Source organism: Saccopteryx leptura, chromosome 6, assembly GCF_036850995.1.
Source record: "Saccopteryx leptura isolate mSacLep1 chromosome 6, mSacLep1_pri_phased_curated, whole genome shotgun sequence".
Lineage (NCBI taxonomy): Eukaryota > Metazoa > Chordata > Mammalia > Chiroptera > Emballonuridae > Saccopteryx > Saccopteryx leptura.
In genome coordinates, this window is record NC_089508.1 from 128519709 (window position 1) to 128541181 (window position 21473).

At 50.7% G+C, this 21473-nt stretch overlaps 2 protein-coding genes across 6 annotated transcripts; one reads left to right on the forward strand and one right to left on the reverse strand.

Moving 5' to 3' along the window:
- The first annotated feature begins 3451 nt into the window (after positions 1-3451).
- MPI (mannose phosphate isomerase) lies at positions 3452-12726 on the forward strand. 3 transcript variants are annotated; one of them, XM_066344370.1, is made up of 8 exons: positions 3452-3530; positions 4009-4136; positions 5489-5689; positions 8003-8144; positions 8687-8869; positions 10967-11140; positions 11727-11935; positions 12206-12726. In XM_066344370.1, exons 1-8 carry the CDS (start codon positions 3515-3517, stop codon positions 12422-12424), a joined length of 1272 nt encoding a protein of 423 aa, XP_066200467.1. In that variant the 5' UTR covers positions 3452-3514; the 3' UTR covers positions 12425-12726. The 3 variants fall into 3 exon arrangements, with proteins under 3 accessions (XP_066200467.1, XP_066200470.1, XP_066200468.1); XM_066344371.1 differs by having other exon boundaries at positions 3480-3499; XM_066344373.1 differs by lacking the exon at positions 5489-5689.
- A 4247-nt stretch (positions 12727-16973) lies between these two features.
- FAM219B (family with sequence similarity 219 member B) lies at positions 16974-21447 on the reverse strand. Of its 3 annotated transcripts, none has more exons than XM_066344375.1 (5): positions 21153-21447; positions 20861-20948; positions 20206-20283; positions 19717-19765; positions 16974-17227 (listed from the first exon to the last, which is right to left on the reverse strand). In XM_066344375.1, the coding sequence occupies exons 1-5, from the start codon at positions 21364-21366 to the stop codon at positions 17063-17065; spliced, it is 594 nt and encodes a 197-aa protein (XP_066200472.1). In that variant the 5' UTR covers positions 21367-21447; the 3' UTR covers positions 16974-17062. The 3 variants fall into 3 exon arrangements, with proteins under 3 accessions (XP_066200472.1, XP_066200471.1, XP_066200473.1); XM_066344374.1 differs by having other exon boundaries at positions 16974-17230; XM_066344376.1 differs by lacking the exons at positions 16974-17227; positions 19717-19765 and adding an exon at positions 19773-19902.
- Positions 21448-21473: the final 26 nt, after the last annotated feature.

Below are 21473 nucleotides of genomic sequence, written 5' to 3' on the forward strand. Positions count from 1 at the left end.
ACAAGGGAGGAAGTGGAATAGATTGGAACTCTATGCCCTTCGACCAGTTACTTCATCTCTCCAAGGCCCATTTTTCTCATCTCTGAAAAAGGGGCTTATGACAGTACCTATCCCATGGGGTTGTTTTGAGAATGAAGTGAGGGAATTCTTGAAGGGGACTTAGCACATGATTTAGTACAAAACAAATAAATGTTAGCCGCAATTATAGCTTGAGCCCTCAGCTGGGCACTGGCAGAAATGTGACATTGAATGAGACACATGATCTGTTAGAGAGAGAGAGGAAAGCATATCATCACTGGATATAAAGTGTGATCAGTTCTACTAGAGATAGACAAGCAAGAGGTAAGGGTGAAAGGTTGAAAGGTTCTAGGTTCTCTAAACACCCTAGTTTCTCTTATAGATATATTTTTGTGTGTAGGGAGGGTGGCATGGTGTGGAGGCTCTGCTCCAACAATCTTAAATTCTTTCCTTTCTGTGCAGATACTGTAAGGAAGTGAGTAGAACTGGCTTCAATAGTGGTGGTAAGTGGGAGGTGCTCTAAGAACTCCGTGTCTAAACTAATCCTTCATTCTTCTCCTAGAGGTTCATATGGTTGGGAGAGTGGAGATGAGGGGAAGGAAACTTTCAAGGTTGGATATATGTGAGATGTGCTGTTTGTATGATTCTTGTGTTTTCCATTTTAGAAGCTTCCTTTTTTTTTTTTTTGTGAGAGATTGGAAGACAGACAGGGTCAGACAGGAACAGACAGGAAGGGACAGAGATGAAAAGCATCAACTCTTCGTTGTGGCACCTTAGTTCAATTGATTGCTTTCTCATATGTGCCTTGACGGGGTGGGAGTGGGGCTCCAACTGAGCCAGTGACCCCTTTTTCAAGCCAGCGACCTTGGGCTCAATCCAGTGACCTTGGACTTTAAGCTGGTGCCCGTGGGGTTATGTCTATGATCCGACACTCAAGTTGGGGAGCCTAGACTCAAGCCCTCGATGTCTGGGTTTTGAACCTGGGTCCTCAGCATCCCAGGCCGATGCTTTATCCACTGTGCCACCACTTGGTCAGGCTTAGAAGCTTCCGTTTATTATTATTATTTTTTTTAATTTTTCTTTGGTTGGAAACAGGGAGGCAGTCAGACAGACTCCCGCATGCGCCCGACCGGGATCCACCCGGCATGCCCACCAGGGCGCAAGTCTCTGCCCATCTGGGGCATCGCTCTGCCGCAATCAGAGCCATTCTAGCGCCTGAGGCAGAGGCCACAGAGCCATCCTCAGCGCCCGGGCCAACTTTGCTCCAATGGAGCCTTGGCTGCGGGAGGGGAAGAGGGAGACAGAGAGGAAGGAGAGGGGGAGGGGTGGAGAAGCAGATGGGCGCTTCTCCTGTGTGCCCTGGCCAGGAATCGAACCTGGGACTCCCGCACGCCAACACTCTACCACTGAGCCAACCGGCCAGGGCCAGAAGCTTCCTTTGAAATGCAGGCTGATTTATCTGAGCCAGGGGACTCCAAGGGAGGTTGATGTTCACAGCTGGGCATAACAGAAAAAACATCATCCCCTCTTTTCCCTGGCATGTGTGGTAGAGGCTGTGGGAATCAGTGTAGGGGAAAGAGAAGGGGAGGCAAAGTGTGGACTGGAGCACCTCACTCCAGGTTCACTGGAACTTTGGGTGCTGTGTTTTTGGGCACCTCCAGCTGGCTGCCCTCCTCCTGAGCTGTAGACTAGAGGCAGTCTGGTTGTCAGAGCCTTTCTCCACAGGATATAGCACGATTGCTCCATATCCAAGGCCCAGCCGAGCCTTTGTCATGTGGTACTCCTAGTGACTCTCCTTGACTTCTGTGTGTTGTGACTTGTGACCAGCTCAGCCTGTGGGAGGAGCTAGTGTTAAGTCCTGCAGTACTCAGGTCAGGGAGGATAAGAGGAGCACCCCGCAATGACTGCTCTGACATCCTACATCACCCTATCTGACCCTCCAGAAAGCCTGTCAGGCCAACATTATTATCCCATTTTACAGAGGAAGAAAGTGAGGTTCAGACAGATTAAGAGTTGTGCATGTGACATTTGCCATCATGATCCAGCCATCAGTGAATCCCTGCTTAGATCATAGCAATTCTCTGTTCAAACCTGCTAATGACTGTGATACTTGGAGTAAAACACAAAGTCTTCAAAACTGCCTTCAAAGTTCTACTCATTGCCTTTCTCTTTCTTTTCTTTTTTTAATATTTATTTGACTTTAAAGAAAGAAAGGGGGAGAGAGAGAGAGAGAGAGACAGACAGACAGGAACATGGTTCCTGTATGTGCCCTGACCAGGGGTTGAGCCAGCAACCTCTGTGCTTTGGGAGGGTGCTCTAACTATCTGGCCAGGGCTCATCACCTTTCTTCTCTGACCACCCGATCAGCTCACTGAGCTCCAGCCACACACGCTTCTGTGCTCTTTACTCCACCACATGACTGGTACATTCTCAGGTCCCACCACCTTAGGGCTGGCTGTTTCTTCTGCTGAGAACACTCTCTCCTCCTCATCTCCAAGTCTGTGCTTTAATGTCAGCTTCTCGATGAGGCTCCGAGACATTTTATTTATTTTTATTATTATTGTTTTTTAAAATTTTTATTTATTCACTTGAGAGAGGAGAGAGAGAGAGAAAGAGGAGACACAAGGGAAGAGGAGCAGGAAGCATCAATTCCCATATGTGCCTTGACCAGGTAAGGCTAGGTAATTTGATCTGGCGACCTCTGCATTCCAGATCGACACTTTATCCACTGCTCCACCACAGGTCAGGCCCGAGACAGCATTTTAAATTACGCAGACCAGGGGTCCCCAAACTTTTTACACAGGGGGCCAGTTCACTGTCCCATAGACCGTTGGAGGGCCAGACTATAAAAAAAAAAACCCAACTATGAACAAATCCCTATGCACACTGCACATATCTTATTTTAAAGTAAAAAACCAAAACAGAAACAAATACAATATTTAAAGAACAAGTAACTTTAAATCAACAAACTGGCCAGTATTTCAATGGGAACTATGCTCCTCTCACTGACCACCAACGAAAGAGGTGCCCCTTCTGGAAGTGCGGCAGGGCCAGATAAATGGCCTCAGGGGGCCGCGTGCAGCCCGCAGGCCATAGTTTGGGGACCCCTGATGCAGACCACCACCCACTCCTTTTTTGGGGGGGGAGGTATCGCTTATTTTTCAACCCACTCTAAGGTCTTATTGCTGTATTATAAGCTCTCTGGTCCTTCAAACAGCCCATGGCATTCATCAGGTTCTCGATAAATGTGTCCGGTGGAGGGACAAATTAATGGATACTGAGATCTGAGATTGCAGGTCGGAAACGTCGGAGCCATAATCCCCTTGGTTGCTCTGGGGTGGGGGAGGGATTCAGGAGTGTGTGGCCTGATCGCAAGGGGTGTGGCCGCAAGAGGAGGTGCCTAGGGAACTACATTTCCTATGAAGCTCTGGGCGCAGTGGGCGCGGGTGCTGCCGGGAAGGGTCTACGTGCGGGAAACCTAGTAGGTGCTATCAGGATGGCGGTTCCACGAGGTGGGCTGTGCGTGGGTGCAGGCGCGCGAGGGGATGTGTTGCTCCCTGGGCGGGAGGACCCTTCTGACTCGATGGGCCAGGTCGTGCTCCCTCTTGGGCCCTTCGCGGCTGGCCGCGGGCGGAGGTGGGGCTCCTGTGATAGGGTGCTGCAGCACTGCCGATGAAGGTCTGGAGGGAAGACCCGCACCACAGCCACTTCGAGAAGGAGTGTGCCGCAAAATATCCCTCCCACTCCCTGCCGTCCCCTCGGCGCAGCTGTCTGTCTCGCCTCTGCACGAGACCCTTACTGCCCGTTTTACAAGTGGGAACACTGAGGTCCGCAGGGGAGAAGGGTTCTCAGCTCACAGCCAACAGAGCCCTTATTTGACTTGATCCCTCAGATACAACCCTCAGCTCAGCTCGTGCCAGGTTTCCCGGGGATAGTGGAGCGGGGCCTCCGGGGCGGGGCGGGGCGGGAGTTGACCCTCTGTGCCCGCAGTGTTCCCGCTTTCCTGTGTGGTGCAGCAGTATGCCTGGGGGAAGAAGGGTTCCAGCAGCGAGGTGGCTCGGCTACTGGCCAGCAGCGACCCACTGGCCCGGATTTCCGAGGACAAGCCCTATGCAGAGGTAAGAGCTGGGCATATGCAGCCCACTTGACCAGCAGGTGAGACCCAGGGGCTCCTCCACTCAACTGGTCTGAGGCAGTCACGTGGGTCACCTGGGAGGGGTGGTGGTACAAAAGTAGCAGGCCCCACTATTCGGATCAGTGCACGTTGAGGAACCCAGATGGTGGCACCAAAAGAAAGGTTTTCTTATAATAGGCTGGGATTACCAGATCCTCCTTCCTCAAAGAATTCTTAGCCCTTACTGAATTTCTTTTTTTAAAGTTGATTTTAGGGAGAGAAAGGAAGGTGGGGTGGGCGGGAGAGAAACATCAATTTGTTGCTCCACTTATTTATGCATTCATTGGTTGATTCTTGTATGTGCCCTGACCTGGGATCGAGCCCACAACCTTGGAGTATCTGGAGGATGCTCCAAACCAATTGAGCTACCTGGCCAGTGCAGCACTTACTGAATTTTAATTGTTAAAGTGTACTTTGACTAACTCTTTGCTTTTTTTAAACCTAAAATACTCTATATTTTTCCTGCCCATTTAGTAGTGAAACAGTAGGGAGGCTTTAGCATAGGAAGACTGGTATAAGTGAATGCTGATAACCTCACAGAGCCATTTGAAAGTCAGAGATTTTCAACGACCTTGACATTACAGGTATTATTCTCTTTGTTGAGAAGATAAGGAAACTGAGACCCAGAGACAGAAGTAACTAGTCAAACCCTCCCCAGCTGGTTAGAGTCAGACCTGGACTAGAGCCTGGGTGTCTTGACTCCTGGTGTTCTGTGGTCTGCTGCTTCCCTTTATGTCTCTGGTGGCATGAGCATTTATTTTATTTTATTTTTTTTTATTTTTTTTGTATTTTTCTGAAGCTGGAAACGGGGAGAGACAGTCAGACAGACTCCCGCATGCGCCCTACCGGGATCCACCTGGCACGCCCACCAGGGGGCGATGCTCTGTCCCTCTGGGGCGTCACTCGTTGCGACCAGAGCCACTCTAGCGCCTGGGGCAGAGGCCAAGGAGCCATCCCCAGCGCCCGGGCCATCCTTGCTCCAATGGAGCCTTGGCTGCGGGAGGGGAAGAGAGAGACAGAGAGGAAGGAGAGGGGGAGGGGTGGAGAAGCAGATGGGCACTTCTCCTGTGTGCCCTGGCCGGGAATCGAACCCGGGACTTCCACACGCCAGGCCGACGCTCTTATCTCTGAGCCAACCGGCCAGGGCCATGAGCATTTATTTATACCTACTCCTATGAAGCGTGCTTGGGACTCAGCTGCCCTATAGGGAACACAGGGTAACTGGGATTAAGGTAGGCAAACTGGTGGTGGTGCTAGATTCTTCCCCCTTTCCTCCCAAATTTCCTGTTTTTCCAGCTATGGATGGGAACCCACCCCCTGGGAGATGCCAAGATTCTTGACAGTCACGTCTTGCAGAAGACCTTAGGCCAGTGGATCACTGAGAACCAGGACTGCTTGGGCTCAAAGGTCAAGGAAACCTTTAATGGCAAGCTGCCCTTCCTCTTCAAAGTGCTCTCAATTGAAATGGCCCTGTCCATCCAGGCACATCCTAACAAGGTATAGAACCAGAGCCAAGCACAATCAGAGTAGAGAAGAGCTTATTAAGGTGCTCTTATGACTGTTGCTGCTCCTTTTACCTCACCCATGCCAGGCTTCAGCTCAGAGCTTAATCCAGGCCTGATGCTCCTGGTTGAGCTTGGCAAGGCCAGATGCTGGTGACACATACTGGCAGCCAAGTCTATGGGAAACAGACCAGCCTGTGCCAGGGAGTTTCTCCAAGCTTCTTCCTAAGCTCCCTTCACCCAGCACATATTCATATCTAACATTTTCCCACTTGGCCCTCTGGGAAAGTTCACCCTCTGGGGCAGGGCAGGTACCCTAGCTGTTCCTTCAGCTCCAACCCCTAGGGAATCTTTCTGCAACAAGCCCCTGAGTCACATTATGAGCATTTGTCTAAACTCCCCATTTCTAGATGGGCAAAGTAAGACCAGAGAAGTGAGGGATTTGCCCAGTCATACAGCTTTGCTGCAAACCAGCATGGCTAGTAATTCCAGGTCCTGAGTGGGAACGGCACAGAATTAAGAAAATAGGCTTAAAGAGAAAAAAGCTGGGCTTGGGAGGACTCTTTGCAACGCAAAAGATAGCTTACAAAATAGCCCTGGCCGGTTGGCTCAGTGGTAGAGCGTCGGCCTGGCGTGCAGAAGTCCCGGGTTCGATTCCCGGCCAGGGCACACAGGAGAAGCGCCCATCTGCTTCTCCACCCCTCCCCCTCTCCTTCCTCTCTGTCTCTCTCTTCCCCTCCCGCAGCCGAGGCTCCATTGGAGCAAAGATGGCCTGGGCGCTGAGGATGGCTCTGTGGCCTCTGCCTCAGGCGCTAGAATGGCTCTGGTTGCAGCAGAGTGCTGCCCAGGATGGGCAGAGCATCGCCCCCTGGTGGGCAGAGCATCGCCCCCTGGTGGGTGGGCGCATGCGGGAGTCTGTCTGACTGTCTCTCCCCGTTTCCAGCTTCAGAAATATACAAAAAAAAAAAAAGGCAAGTCTCAGCCTGATCTGTGGTGGCGCAGTGGATAAAGCGTCGACATAGACACTGGTTTGAAACCCTGCACTTGTCTGGTCAAGGCACACGTGGGAGTTGATGCCCCCCCCCCCCCCGTCTCTGTCTCTGTCTCTCTCTCTCTCTCTCTCTCTCTCTCTCTCTCTCTCTTTCTCTCTCTCTCAAAAAATGAATAAAAAGAAAGAAAAAGATTTTTAAAAAAAGGCAAGTGCCCACCCCCCTACCTACTTTATTTATAGGGCAAAGTGAAGTCATTAGCAAATCAAAGAGATCATTAAAACAAGTCACATTTCTAAGGCAACCCAAGAATTCTTCCACATGTAGAAAACCCTCACCATATTAACATTTTAACTTCACAAAACAAAGGATAAAAAGAAAACAGCCTTCAGTCTCTCCAAGGGAGTTGGAGGATAGGACGAATACAAACAATCCAGCATCACAGCTAACTTGGATGTGTGGAGAAAAACCTAGCCTTTAGCAACTTAAGTGAAGTGGGGGATAGGGATGAATGCAAATACTCAGCTTCATAGCCAATATGGAGGAGTTGGGGGGAGAACTTAACCTTTTGCTAAGCCTTGAACTACAAGAGCTTTTTTTTTTTTTTTTTTTTTTTTTTTTTTCTGAAGCTGGAAACGGGGAGAGACAGTCAGACAGACTCCCGCATGCGCCCGACCGGGATCCACCCGGCACGCCCACCAGGGGTGATGCTCTGCCCACCAGGGGGCGATGCTCTGCCCCTCCGCTGTGTCGCTCTGTTGCGACCAGAGCCACTCTAGCGCCTGGGGCAGAGGCCAAGGAGCCATCCCCAGCGCCCAGGCCATCTTTGCTCCAATGGAGCCTTGGCTGTGGGAGGGGAAGAGAGAGACAGAGAGGAAGGAGAGGGGGAGGGGTGGAGAAGCAAATGGACGCTTCTCCTGTGTGCCCTGGCCGGGAATCGAACCTGGGACTTCTGCACGCCAGGTCGACGCTCTACCACTGAGCCAACCGGCCAGGGCCTACAAGAGCTTTGCTACTTGTAGTCTCTCACACAGCTTGTTTGTGTCAGAGCATGGCCTGGTGTTTGGGTTTCCTGATTTGTAGTCAAGGCCTCTTAAAGTCTACCCCAGCTCTTGCCCATATTTGGACCATGCCTCTGCCCTGGGTCAGCTGAACCTGGAGTTTCTGCATTATGCCTTGACTGGACTTGTTACAAGAAATAGGAAGCTGTTGCATTCTGGTGACTGGGGAGGGTAGGGAACAAGGCCTGGGTGGGGCTGGTGTCCTACTAGGTGATAGCATACCTTGACCATTCTCTTCTTCCCCTGGTCATTCCACAGGAGCTGGCAGAGAAGCTGCACCTCCAGTCTCCACAACACTACCCTGATGCCAATCATAAGCCAGAAATGGCCATTGCCCTCACCTCCTTTCAGGCCCTGTGTGGCTTCCGACCAGTTGAGGAAATTGTGACTTTTCTGACAAGTAAGGTTGGGCAAGATGCTGAGAGCATGCATATTGGGCCTACGATGCTTGGTCAACCCAGGGCAGAGCTGGAACAGTGACCAGGAACAGAGAGGTAGAATGTCACAGGAACTGAAGGACTGGTTGGCCTCATGAATTGTAGTTTTTCTTTTTTAAAATTTTATTTACTGATTTTTTAGAGAGACAGAAAAAGGGGCTTGGGGGAGGAGCAGGAAGCATCAGCTCCTAGTAGTTGCTTCTCATATGTGCCTTGACTGGGCAAGCCCTGAGTTTTGAACCAGTGACCTCAGCATTCCATGTTGACGCTTTATCCACTGCACCACCACAGGTCAGACTGGCTTCATGAATTCTTGAAGCCACTGAGATAATCCTATGAGATCAGGCTTAGGTGTGGTCTTGCTGAGGTCTGGTGGTGAGCGATCAGTTTTCACTGCCTGACTCCTTAGTTGGGGCTGAGATTGGGTAGGCCTCCTGCAACTACCCACTTCCTTGTGTCCCATCTTGCCATTCCTGATACGGGCCCTGGCCTGTCCTTCCTGCAGAGGTGCCTGAGTTCCAGTTTCTAATTGGAGACGATGCAACAATGCAGCTGAAGCAGAGCCTGAGCCAGAGCTCCCAGGCCATGGCTACTGCCCTGCAGACCTGTTTCTCCCACCTGATGAAGAGTGAGAAGAAGGTGGTGGTGGAGCAGCTCAACTTGCTAGTAAAGCGGATCTCCCAGCAAGGTGAGTGTCATCGGAGGCCTGGGGGCAATGTCCTGTCCTGGGTCCCTGGCACAGGCACAGCTGTGTGCACAGGGTTCTCAACCTACCTCTTTACTCAAATGGAACACTAAAATAGGCCCAACTTAGATGGCTGTTGGTGATTTAGCTTTATTTTTTTTAAATTTTTGATTCTAGAGAGAGAGGAACATTAACTTCCTATTCTACCCATTTATGTTTCCAATGGTTGATTCTTATATATGTGCCCTAACTGGGGGTCGAATCCACAACCTGTGTGTCAGGATGATAACGCTCTGACTGAGCAACTAGGCCAGGGCCCAGCATTTCTTTCTTAGTCTTTGTGGAGAAGCATTGAATAATGCTTCCTAACTGGCCATCTTCTCTAGGTGGCTGGAGACAGACTGGCCTGGAAGACAATTAGGATGTCTTTACCCAGGCATTCTGAGATTCCCCCAGCCCTGCAGCTGCCTCCAGTGGATGGATTTGTACTTTTGGGCTAGATAGTAGGAAGAGGGAAGGGGATCCTCTCTCTCCTCCATAGTCCTGATGCCCAGAGCTCTGAATTAGTAAATCTTAAATATGTGCTTTGTGCCCAGTCTTTACTAAGGAGTGTTTAGGAAGTGACTGTGGTAGGTGTGGTCACCTTTGGATTGGAAAAACTACAGGATAGTGGAAAACAAGGCAGAATGGACTCTAAGCTGTGAGCTTATGTGGCACATGTGATGAGTCCCTGGCTCCTTCTCCAGATGAACCCAGAACTTTTATGGTTCTGTCCCTGAACATTTTCCTTGCTGCCTTTGAGCCACAAGGAACTATTTTACCCAAGCCTACCCTATGTTTTGTTGTCTGCTTGCATGCCTGTCCCTTTAGGGATTCTTGCCCTCACAGCAGAACTGATTCCTCCTGCCTAGAGATTCTGTAGCACCCTGTTCCTATGTCAGATACAGCCCTTAGCACCTGTGAGCCTATGTCGTGTGCATACACAGGCTGTGGACCTGTCTCCTTGACCTTTACGTGTCCCCAGTGCTAAGCACAGAGTAGGCATTCAGCTGTCTGTATGAACTAAGAACCCTTCGATCCAGACCATCTGTTTTCTTCATTGTGGCACTGAACACCCAGCTTTACTTACAAATATCCTCCCTCCAAAGCATTCAAGACAACTCATCCCTGACCCCCCCCCCCCCACACACACACACAGACTCCCTGTCCATTTCCAAGAAGCCTTCCCTTACCACTCTAGCCCAAGCTAAGCTCAGCCTGGCCTGGTCAGTCTGCAGGACACATTTTGCCCCTTGGTGCATTCATTTTGCCTCATGCTATCTGAGGTGGGTGCCCAGCCTTCTTGGTTTTCCCGTAACAGTAATTTTCTGAGATACAGTACTCTTTCTTTTTAATTATTGATTTTAGAGAGAGGAGAGAGAAAGGGGGGGAGGAGTGGGAGGTATCAATTTGCAGTTGCTTGTTGTATAGGTTTCAAACCCATACAAGGTTTCAAGCTCAGGGTTTGAAACTGGCAACCTCAGCATTCCAGATAGACTTTATCCACTGCGCCACCACAGGTCAGGCTGAGATGCAGTACTTTTCAGTGCTGAGAAAGGGAAAGGCCTGAGTCGGGATGCCTGGAACTCTTGAGTTACATCTGAACTAGATTTTGAGCTCCTAGAGCAGTGGTTCTCAACTAAGGGACATTGGCCACTGTCTGGAGACAGTTTTGGTTGTCAGAACCTGGGTTGCAATGAAAGTGGTATCTTGTGATGGAACCCAGGGATGGTACTAAATATCCCACAATGCACAGGACAGCAGCCACAACAAAGGATTATCTGGCCCAACATGTCCGTAGTGCTGAGGTTGAGAAATACTTTCCTAGAAACGCCACTCTAGTTCTTTTCATGCTTAGTGTAGTGCTAGGCACATAGATGGTCAAAATGGGAAACATGGCATCTCTGCAGGCTGGAATATCAAGAAAGGCTGGTCCCCAAGAGGCTGGGCAACCATGTCCACCATTTTCTAGATTCCTTTGGGGAGGGACTTGCCCAGGACTCCCTGGCTAAGGTGAGGCTGTGAAGTCTAAATGGCCTTGGGGTGCTCTGTGACCTTCAGTGACTGCTGGAAACAACGTGGAAGACATATGTGGGGAGCTCTTGCTGCAGCTGCACCAGCAGTATCCAGGTGACATTGGATGCTTTGCCATCTATTTCCTGAACCTGCTTACCCTGAAGCCAGGCGAGGCCATGTTTCTGGAGGCCAATGTGCCCCATGCCTACCTGAAAGGAGGTAAGCCACAATGAAGCAGGGAGCCTCACTGCCACATCCCGGCTTGGGCCATGTTTCCCCATCCAGGTGAATGGGGAGGGTGGTCAGGGAGACTTAAGGTCCTATCCAGCTTAGCAGGGAAGAGGTGAGTAACATGTCAGGTGATGTCAGACACTGCTTTAATCCTCACACTAACTCCATGAGGTTGTGCATTCTCACATTAAACCCTGTCTACGTATGGGAACCACAATTTGAACTTAGGTTGCATGGGACCAAGGCTGTTCTCTCACTTGCATCATACTGCCTTCATGTTTGTCCTGTCATTCCAGAGATTTTACATTAAAATACATGTATTCAGAGGGTGCTGGCCATACATCTATTTGTGGATAGGATTTTGTGGGAGAACTAGTCTGAGGAGGGCTGAGGCTCCGCCAAGGGTGAATGTGACTACCCCTGATAATAGCAGGTGACCTGTCTCGTTTTTGGTGTGATATTCTCCCAGAGAATGCAATTCCCACATTTTTACCTAACATCAGGGGGGTTCATGGTGCTCAAGTTATGACTAGACATCCTTCATCAGCTTAGCACATGACAATTCTGTCTCCAGACTGTGTGGAGTGCATGGCATCTTCAGACAATACAGTACGTGCTGGCCTAACACTCAAGTTCATTGATGTGCCAACTTTGTGCGAAATGCTCAACTACACCCCCAGCCCCAGCAAGGACAGGCTCTTTGCTCCAACACGGAGTCAGGAAGACCCATACCTTTCTCTCTATAACCCCCCTGTACCAGACTTCACTGTTATGAAGATGGAGGTGAGTTAGGGGCCATGGTGGGAGGAAATCTGGCAAGGGCCACATTATGTCCTCTACCTGGGTTGGGTTTCCTTTCTGTGAAGTTCATTTGGTGAGAGATGTCCAGGGGCCTGCCCACTCCTCTCTGTACTAGGGACCAGGTGTAGGCCTCTGTGCTGACAAGAGCCTGAGCAGTGGGAGAGGTGGCAGAGCTGTCCCTCACTGCTCTTGGAGTGGTCCTGTGCTGTAGAAACAGTGTGAGGTCCACCATTCTTGTTTCTTCACACCTAGGTGCCTGGATCAGTCACCGAGTATAAGATCTTGGCACTGGACTCCGCCAGCATTCTCCTGATGGTGCAGGGCACAGCAACAGCCAGCACGTCCACAGCCCAGGAAGTTATCCCCCTGCATCGTGGTAGAGTGCTCTTCATTGGAGCCAATGAGACTGTCTCACTGAAGCTCATTGTGCTGGAGGACTTGTTGATGTTCCGTGCCTGCTGTGTGCTGTAGAGGCCACAGCCATCCTGTCTCTGTTGCCCAGTCACCCCAAATCCTGTCTAGCCTTACCTCCTCAGGCCCAGCCCAGACTCCTTTCCTGCTGTGGACTCTGAGTATTCCCTGGAAGAGCTGGTGTAGAGCAGTGAGCTCAAAGGTGGTGACTCCCATGCAGGCCTGAGCTGTACTTTCTTCCTGTGAGGACAAAGGCCAACACTCCACTTGTGTCCTCTTTACACCTGAGTCAGACTTGGTGCAGGAGAGCAGCTGTTTCACCTACTGTATTAGGCTGGTGAAATCTGTGATTAGCTCACCATCAGTTCTAGCAAAAGGGTATGTGACTGATTTCTAGGAATGGGGTTCTGGCCCTGGGGTGCCCATTTCCTCACAGCAGAGCAGTAAAAGGATAGGCCTTTGGACCAGTGTTGGTCCTTATCATCCTGTTGCTTTGTGAAAGCAATTAAAGATTGCTGTGTCAAGGCTGTGGGGTGAAAGGCACTGAGCCTTTGGTGGTCATCTCTGAAATAGGTAGGCTAGACTTAAGAGCCCTTTTCTAGGAAGGCATAGGAGAAGCAGCTAGCTTCAGCCTCTGGTGCACAGTTTGCAGGCAGACTTTGGGCTCTCTGGCTCTGCAGACACTGGAATGCTGGCTTAAAGAGCAAGAATCTTCTTCAGTATTTGAGCTGACTTTTGGCAGAGGTCAGCCTGTGAAGGCCAGCAGGCTGAGCCTGGCCACATCCACTCATCTGCATGCTGTCTGATTGCTCTGGGGTTATACAGCTGAGTACATGTACCAGACTATATGGCCTGGCCCTTCACAGGGGAACATTTTTCAGTCACTTCTGTGGAGCACATTGAGCCATTGCAGATAGAGGGACAGGACAATCCAATTTGTATTGTGAAAAGCAACCTATCTTTTCTAAACTGGCAGAAGTGCCTAGGAAGGCATGCCCTTGCACCTCCCCTCTGAGGTGAGACACTTCTACAGGAGGCTGCAGTTGTCCGCTTGCCACTGAAGAGTCTAAGCAACAGTCTGATCTTATTGCCCCAAACTAAGCAGAGAACCAGCTGTTGGTTTCCTCCTGTGGAGTAAGGGTTTAGACTCACAAAAGGATCTTCCTGGGCTACAGCTGGGCCCACACTAGACTTCCGGTACAACTGAATTCTAGAAAACTCCCCTCAAAAAAAGTTTGGCCTTTGGATTTTTTGGGCTTAGAAAGAGAAAAAGACCTGGGGAAAAAGGATCTGCTAAAGGAGCTCATTGTAAAGAGAGGGGATGTGCAGAGGCTGATTCCATCTGTGGCTGCCAGTGGGGAGGCCAGAAAGTGATGCCCACTGGGAACAGCAGAAAGGAGAGGAGGTCCTAGGAGGAACAGTTGCAATTGGGGCCGTTAGGCTGTTTCTTCGTTGCAGAACTCAGAAGAGACAATGACTGCAGTCTGGGCCTTGCATAAAAACCCTATTGCCACAGAGACGGCTCAACTAGCATGACTGTATTTATTATAAACTTAGATAGCTGTAGAGGCCTAAGCCAAGAATTCTGTAGAATACTTTAAACACATAAAGGACCACTCCCACTGGTGAGATAAGCCTGCATACATCCCTGTCCCCAGAGCACAGAACACCCAGCACTCTCAGTTAAGGCAGTCTGGCTCTGGGAACCTTACTGCTTTCTGGTGACTGACATATTAACCTCTGGCCCCAAACAGACTTCCTATCCTGCCTCACTGCACATTTCAGGTTCCTACAACTTTTTCCACAAAGGTAATGCCCCACTCACAACCAGCTCTGGAACATTGTTTCAGAACATCTGCAGGCCCTCTGCAATGGCAGATTATCTCCTCAGGGGCGCTGGGAGTTGGCACCACTTCCTCTCCCCATCCTGTCTGTGAGCCTTAGTCAATGTCAGAGCCCACATAGCTTAGCCAGTGTACTTCGCACCCATGGCTACTTTCAGATTTAAAAAAAGCTTAAGAAGGGACCTGATGCTCCCTGCCTCCTGCTGGTAACCAAAATCTGCTGGCTTTTGGGCCAACCTTGAGCTCAAAGACTGGATGCAGAACCTAGCGAACCATGGTGTTGATGAGTAGCACCCAATTAACCAGAGGTCCTTGGTTTTGGGTTCCTGTTGTCACCCTTAACCCCAAGCAGCTGCCAAATGCTTGGGTTACTCTGCCCAGTCCTAACCAACTTGCCCAAAGAACTGCTCCACACTTGGCTGCCACAGCCACTTTCTGGCGTCCACTGGGTTTCCCATTACAGTGTATTCCTTTACACTGTCCTATATCTGTGCCCTCTGCAGAAACCAGAAAGGCCTGGATATAGTCTGGATGGGCAAGGGGTTCAGAATGGAGACATCATCATTCCCATTGAGCATTTGCAAAGTGCACCTGTGTAGAGCTGCAGAGCCCCATTCCAGAATGGAATAACCACCCCGCTCCCCTATCCCAGACCCCAACGTGAGATGCCTCTAGTCCCTGTCCCATCTTCCTCTTGCTGTGACACTTAAGACTATAGAATACAAGTCAGCCACAGTACTCTGGATACATTACTCAGCTTTCTAAGATTGGAGAAAAGCATTGAGATAGATGCATTAAGCACTTACCGGTTACTCTTGGGAGGCTAGCTGTCTGGCAGATATGGCTTTTTATTTTTAAGATTTATTGATTTTACAGAGATAAGGGATGGGGGGAGTATCACTCATAGTTGCTCCACTTTAGTTGTTCATTGGTTGTATGTGCCTTGACCAGGCAAGCCCAGAGTTTCGAACCAGCAACCTTAGCATTCCAGGTTGGTGCTTTATCCACTGCACCACCACAGGTCAGGCAAATGATATGGCCTTTTTTATCTGACACTTAGTCTTCAGTCAGCTCATGTAGTAGCAGAGGAAGTCCATACCTTCCCTCCTATGAGTCAGCAGACCAGGTACTGTCCCACATGGGGCCACCCTCTACTGACTACCATGCCCCTTTGTCTGGGAACCCTGTCCACTCCCACTTAGTCTTCACCATGTTTCTAGGTAAAGCAAGGCAAAACATTTTCAAACTAAATTCTAGGGAAAGGTGTGGTTTAGCAAGAGATGCTAATAGGGGTCATAGGGGGGGATTATGCCGTCTTTGCTGTGTTCACATTGGGGGCTGAGAGAGGGCATGTTATACCTGGAGGTTTATTGTAAAAAGTCCAATCCTGAGTATCCACTGTGAGGCCCATGCTGTAGTCAGAATCTGGAGAGCTGGACACAATGGTCCACAATGGGGCAAAGAAGGCCCTCTGCAATGGCAGATTATCTCATCAGGGAGGGCACTGGGAGGTTGCACCACTTTCTCTCCCCATACTGTCTGTGAGCCTTAGTCAATGTCAGAGACCACACAGTTTAGCCAGTGTACTTCGCACCCATGGCTACTTCACAGTTTAAAAAGCTGAATAGGCCTGACCAGGAGGTGGCACAGTGGATAGAGCGTCGGACTGGGATGCAGAAGGACCCAGGTTCGAGACCCCAGGGTTGCCAGCTAGAGCGCGGGCTCATCTGGCTTGAGCAAAAAGCTCACTAGCATGGACCCAAGGTCACTGGCTTGAGCAAGGAGTTACTTGGTCTGCTGAAGGCCCGCGGTCAAGGCACATATGACAAAGCAATTAATGAACAACTAAGGTGTCGCAATGAAAAACTGATGATTGATGCTTCTCATCTCTCTCTGTTCCTGTCTGTCCCTATCTATCCCTCTCTCTGACTCTCTGTCCCTGTAAAAAAATTAAAAAAAAAATTTTTTGAGATTATAAAAAAAAAAAAATGCTGAATAGGAAGGGACCTGATGCTCCCTGCCTCCTTCTGCTGATAACCAAAATCTGCTGGCTTTTGGGCCAACCTTGAGCTCAAAGATGATGCAGAATCTAGCTAAGACCAAGGCAAAAGAGGGCGACCACAGAAAGACACACATGCACCCAGCAGAGCAGTTTTTTTCTGATTAGGGCTAACCAGAGTCACTAAATCTAGTCTGATCAGCTAGGGATACTCTGGGTCCAGATAGTCTGGAAGCCTTGATCCTGCTGCGTCATCAAGCAAGCGGCTGTCTTCCTGACAACAGACATGCACAACCAAGAGGGCCAAAGGGCCCGCTTTATGCTCTTGAAGGGCAAACACGTCTTGGAGCTGGGAAGATAAGAGCTTAAGGAATTTCTTGAACTGGTCCCACATATTTAAATTCTTTTTCAAAGATCCCAAGCTGCAAGCCACAAAATGCTATTCCCTGATTCTAAACACCACCACCCAGCACACATGGGCATAGAAGCTCTTTTTCCCCTAAAGAGCATGGCAACAAATACCAGTCTGGATGTCTGCGAGTGTTTTCCTTAGCCATCTTTGTCACTCAACATAGAGCCAGCATTCCTCTATTCCTGCCCTAATTAAAGTGGTTTCACCAAACTGCTCCAACAGCAGAGGCAAATTGCAGAATTCCACGTATCACCCTATCACCAAGATGGGGCCTCTGCCTGAAAAGCACCAGGTAAAGATTAACTGAAGGTCACTGACTTCCCAGAAGGTCAGTACCACAAATGATTCTGGAGCTGACAGCAGTTCCCATTTTACTCTGTGACCTCTGAGGAGCCAAAAGGGCTCTGTAGGCATGGCAAGCAGCACCCTTGTTAGGGGATTGTCTACTGGAGGGTACAGGAAAAAGAGTCCCCAGGACAGCACCAGCAGCAGGAGCAAGCTGAGGAGGCCATAGGCTTGGGGGGAATGAGGTCCAAGTCCTCATCATCTGGAATCTCATCCAGGTGATACCCATCCTGGAGCAACTGGCGGCTCACATCCTGGTTCACCTGCTAAAAGCAAGAAGAGAAAAGTGTAAGCTGCAAAGCAGAAATAACTGCTACCCAAAACGCAGCTCCACGTCTCTTACCAGAGCTTCCTGGCCATGCTCCACCCTCAGGTCAACCCCACACAGTCCTGTACTTTTCCTACCTGTGTCTCAGCCAGCAGTGAGGGACACCCAGGGGCCTGAGCCAGCACTGTCCAGGCTGCACTGTCACCAACCCCCAGGGGAGCTGCTCTCACTAAATACAGAGGAGCCTGACCAGGCGATGGTGCAGTGGATAGAGCATCGGATTGGGATGCAGAATACCCATGTTCAAAACCTCGAGGTCTCCGGCTTGAGCGTGGGGTTGTTGGCTTGAGCATGGGATCATAGACATGACCCTATGGTCGCTAGCTTGAGCTCAACCAAGGTCACTGGCCTGAGCAAGGAGTCACTTGCTTTGCTGTAGCCCCCTGGTCAAGGCGCATATGAGAAAGCAAGCAATGAACAACTAAGGAGCTGCAACAAAGAACTGACACTGCTCATCTCTCTCCCTTCCTGTCACCAAAAAAAAAAAAAAAAAAAAAAAAAAAAACTACCTAGGAAACTGATATATTAGATTGCAGATATGTTTGAAAATCATTGCTCTGACCATTCCTACTGGGAATGAAGGCTAAAAAATATGGGACAATGATACCAGAATGTTGAATAGTAAAAGAATATAAAAAGAATATGAATTACAGTAGAATAGGGTAGAGAACAGCTTTGTCTTGCACTGCCAATTAGATATATTGTCCTCAGCTGTCAGCAGAGCTCATTTCTTGCAAAGTGGAACTTGTCAGCCTAGTTTTTTTTTTTTTGTATTTTTCTGAAGCTGGAAATGGGGAGGCAGTCAGACAGACTCCCGCATGCGCCTGACCAGGATCCACCCGGCACGCCCACCAGGGGGCGATGCTCTGCCGATCTGAGGCATTACTTTGTTGCGACCAGAGCCACTCTAGCACCTGAGGCAGAGGCTATGGAGCCATCTTCAGCGCCCGGGCCATCTTTGCTCCAATGGAGCCTTGGCTGCGGGAGGGGGAGAGAGAGAGAGGAAGGAGAGGGGGAGGGGTGGAGAAGCAGATGGGCGCTTCTCCTGTGTGCCCTGGCCGGTAACCGAACCCGGGACTTCCACACACCAGGCCAACACTCTACCACTGAGCCAACCAGCCAGGGCCTATCAGCCTGGTTTTACCAGTTTTGCTGAGCAGAAGAAAAGTCAGCTTGGGCCTGACTGGGCAGTGGCGCAGTGGATGGAGCGTTGGACTGGGATGCGGAGGACCCAGGTTTGGGACCCTGAGGTTGCCAGCTTGAGTGCAGGCTCATCTGGTTTGAGCAAAGCTCACCAGCTTGGACCCAAGGTCGCTGGCTCGAGCAAGGAGTTACTTGGTCTGCTGAAGGCCCGCGGTCAGGGCACATGTGAGAGAGCAATCAATGAACTGAGGTGTCACAGCGAAAAACTGATGATTGATGCTTCTCATCTCTCTCCATTCCTGTCTGTCCCTATCTGGCCCTCTCTCTGACTCTCTGTCTCTGTAAAAAAAAAAAAAAAAAAAACCAGCTTGGCTAATTTTTCTTGTCTTAGTTTTAACAATTTTAGGCACCCAGGTATTAATTTATAAACTGCCTTTATTTTCTTTGGTGGAAACTTGGAGGTAGCCAACAGTTTCCAGGAAAATAAGGAAGAAGTACCAGTGGTGTATAGTCATGTCCCCAGCACTTCACTTCTGTCAAAGGCAGTAAACCACGTAAGTCAGAACTTGACATCCCTTGTTTCTGTCTGGGACAATCACTCTGGAAATGTGTCTAAAAGGCCAGCCCAGGAGTATCTCAGTCTGAGTTCCCATAGATGGAACAACTGAAGGAACAGAAGTTGTCTGGCCTGGAAGAAGGCAAGCTTGGTGGAGACGGCCAGAGGAGGGTCAGGAATCCTGATCTCAGATAAAACACACAATCAAAGGAAGGGAGACTAGAATAACTGGGTGACACTGGAGAGCAGGCCTAGGACTACTGAGTCCAGGCTGCAGAAGACACTTCAAATTAATAAGGAAGACTTAGCTCTAAGAGCTACCTGAAGAAGGAATTGTACATCTGTGTTGGGAGGGAAAGGCAGGCAGCACAGTTCCTTGGAGGTAAGTGGGTAAGTGGGTACCTGATTACAAGAAACACCCAAGCAAATGGAGGTGGGTAAACTTAGCTGGGGTATATCTAGAGGATTCCTTTTCTCAGTGGTGGCCCAGACTAAATCTGTGAGGTCATTTCCATCCCTAAGGGTCTAGGGCTTTCCAGGATTTTCAATAGCCCTCCCTGGACACCTATACCTCTGCTGTGGGAAGAGGGCAGAGCAGAAGACTGGAGAATCAACTGGAAGTGTGGCCCAGCACCAAGCATACAGTAGGCACTACACAAGCTTTTGGCAGTGGTGGTGACACTGTCCTATGCCTGGCCCGGCACAGGAAGGCACTCTGGACTTGCCTCTGCAGAGGAATACCCGGAGGAGTATCTGGATTCCAGGTCCCCATCACTAGAAGAGGAAAACAGTCAATTCAGGGGGATGCCTGTGGAGCACAGCTGCAAATGGCAAGGTGGACATCATGCAAGGAGTCTGTCTGCAGGACTGAGGAAGCAAGGACCACACACCACAGCACTCCAGCCCAGAATCTGTTGTCAGTATAAATGGTTCCTTCAATGGCCCCAACAGGGTCAAATCATGGTTACTAACAGTGCACGACATAACAGGGCAGGATGATGTCCTCAGACAAGGCTGGTGCTCCAAGTCTGAGAACAGCAAGAATCTGCTGAGTCCTCAAAGCAAGCCATCTTGGGAAGGGATAGTGCTGCAAGGAAAACAGCCCCAGAACATGCAGGAAGGATCTTGAGAGAGACAGGGACCAGATAAAGGTACCACAGGATCTGCCGTTTTACCCAGGTCATTCCCCAGGTGTTCCCAGGGAGAGCACTCACCTGTCAGAGTTGAGGGACACCAGGCTTTCATCTGGACTCTGACTAAGAGCAGTATAGCCTTTGTTAAACTTCATCAACCTAAGGATAGTGGGAGGAGAGATCACGCAGAGATGAAGCAGCTGTATTCGCAGGGAAAGCCAGAATTCTTGCCTTTATGTCACGACCTGCCTTCTACCTAGTCACAGAGCCGTCACTGCCAGCCTGGACCTGGCTGCAGCTCCTCAGAAAGCGCAGTATCCACACCACTCCCCCGCGGCTCCGAGGAAAGCACGACTTGAACCAATCAGGACCACATGCCCGCGCGCACACACACCGCATCTAACTAGAGAACACAGAGTGTCAACTGTTCCTGGCAGAGCTACTGCACAAGGTCCATCCGACCCCCAGGGTCTACCACTCGCTCCGGCTCTTCCCACCCCGCGTGCCACCTGCGCTACCGGGGACCCAGCCACCACGCATCTGATATAACTCTTGCTCCGAAGCCCTCGCCGGGCACTGTCTCACACACACACACACAAAGGGTCGTTCATACCAGTAAACCTGACAAGCTGGGGTCCGCGGTCCCTAGCTGCCCTTAACCGAGGGCCCCCGTTTCCCAGCCCCAGAACTAGGCCTTCTCCGGAAACCTTGCATAGGAGACAGCGCCTGCTGGCACCTTTTCCCTGCAGCGTCGGGGCGGCCTCGCGAGGCACCCAGCATGCCTTTTCTCCGCAGAACGGCCTTGGCCAGGTCCCGGTGCTTCTCTGAAAGTCAAAGGACGCGGGTCAACGGGCTCTGCCCAGCTCCGCAGGGTCTCCCAAGCGCCAAGAACCTGCTCGTGTTTAACAGATTTTCGGGGCGGGAGCAGGCCGCAGAGGCCTCTCCGGGGTCTCCCCAGCGGGGCTCCGGAGCCGCCGGGTGGACGCGACAGGCCGCCCAGGAACAGACCCCCGTCCGGCCGCACTCACGCAGCTTGGCCTGAATGGAAGGCGCGCGCATCACCATGTACGGGCCCCGCTTCTCCACGGCCGCCGAGGTCTGCTCTCTCGATCGGGGGGCTCCGCGGGCGCTTCGCCCGGAGGGCGGCCCTGCAGCCCGTGTCACGTGGCCCGGGGCCCCACCGGGCCAGGGTCCCGGGGTCGAGGCACGCGCCGCGCGATCGCTAGACTCCATCGCCGCCATGGCCTGGCCACGCCCGGCGCAGGGGCTGAGGCGCTGTAGACAGAGAGCGAGACGGGCCCCCTTTGAACAAGTCAGCGCGCAGGCGTGGGCCTACTCCGCAGAACTTT

Excerpts from the sequence above, each read along its gene's own strand:
- FAM219B (XM_066344374.1), bottom strand. The coding sequence starts at position 21,366 with ATGGCGGCGATGGAGTCTAGCGATCGCGCGGCGCGTGCCTCGACCCCG. Across the intron at positions 19,766-20,205 it reads GTGTCCCTCAACTCTGACAG|TGATGGGGACCTGGAATCCA; the intron begins GTGAGTGCTCTC and ends TTCCTCTTCTAG. Across the intron at positions 17,231-19,716 it reads CCGGGTATTCCTCTGCAGAG|CAGGTGAACCAGGATGTGAG; the intron begins GCAAGTCCAGAG and ends TCTTGCTTTTAG.
- MPI (XM_066344370.1), top strand. Across the intron at positions 4,137-5,488 it reads AGGACAAGCCCTATGCAGAG|CTATGGATGGGAACCCACCC; the intron begins GTAAGAGCTGGG and ends CTGTTTTTCCAG. Across the intron at positions 11,936-12,205 it reads TCACTGTTATGAAGATGGAG|GTGCCTGGATCAGTCACCGA; the intron begins GTGAGTTAGGGG and ends CTTCACACCTAG.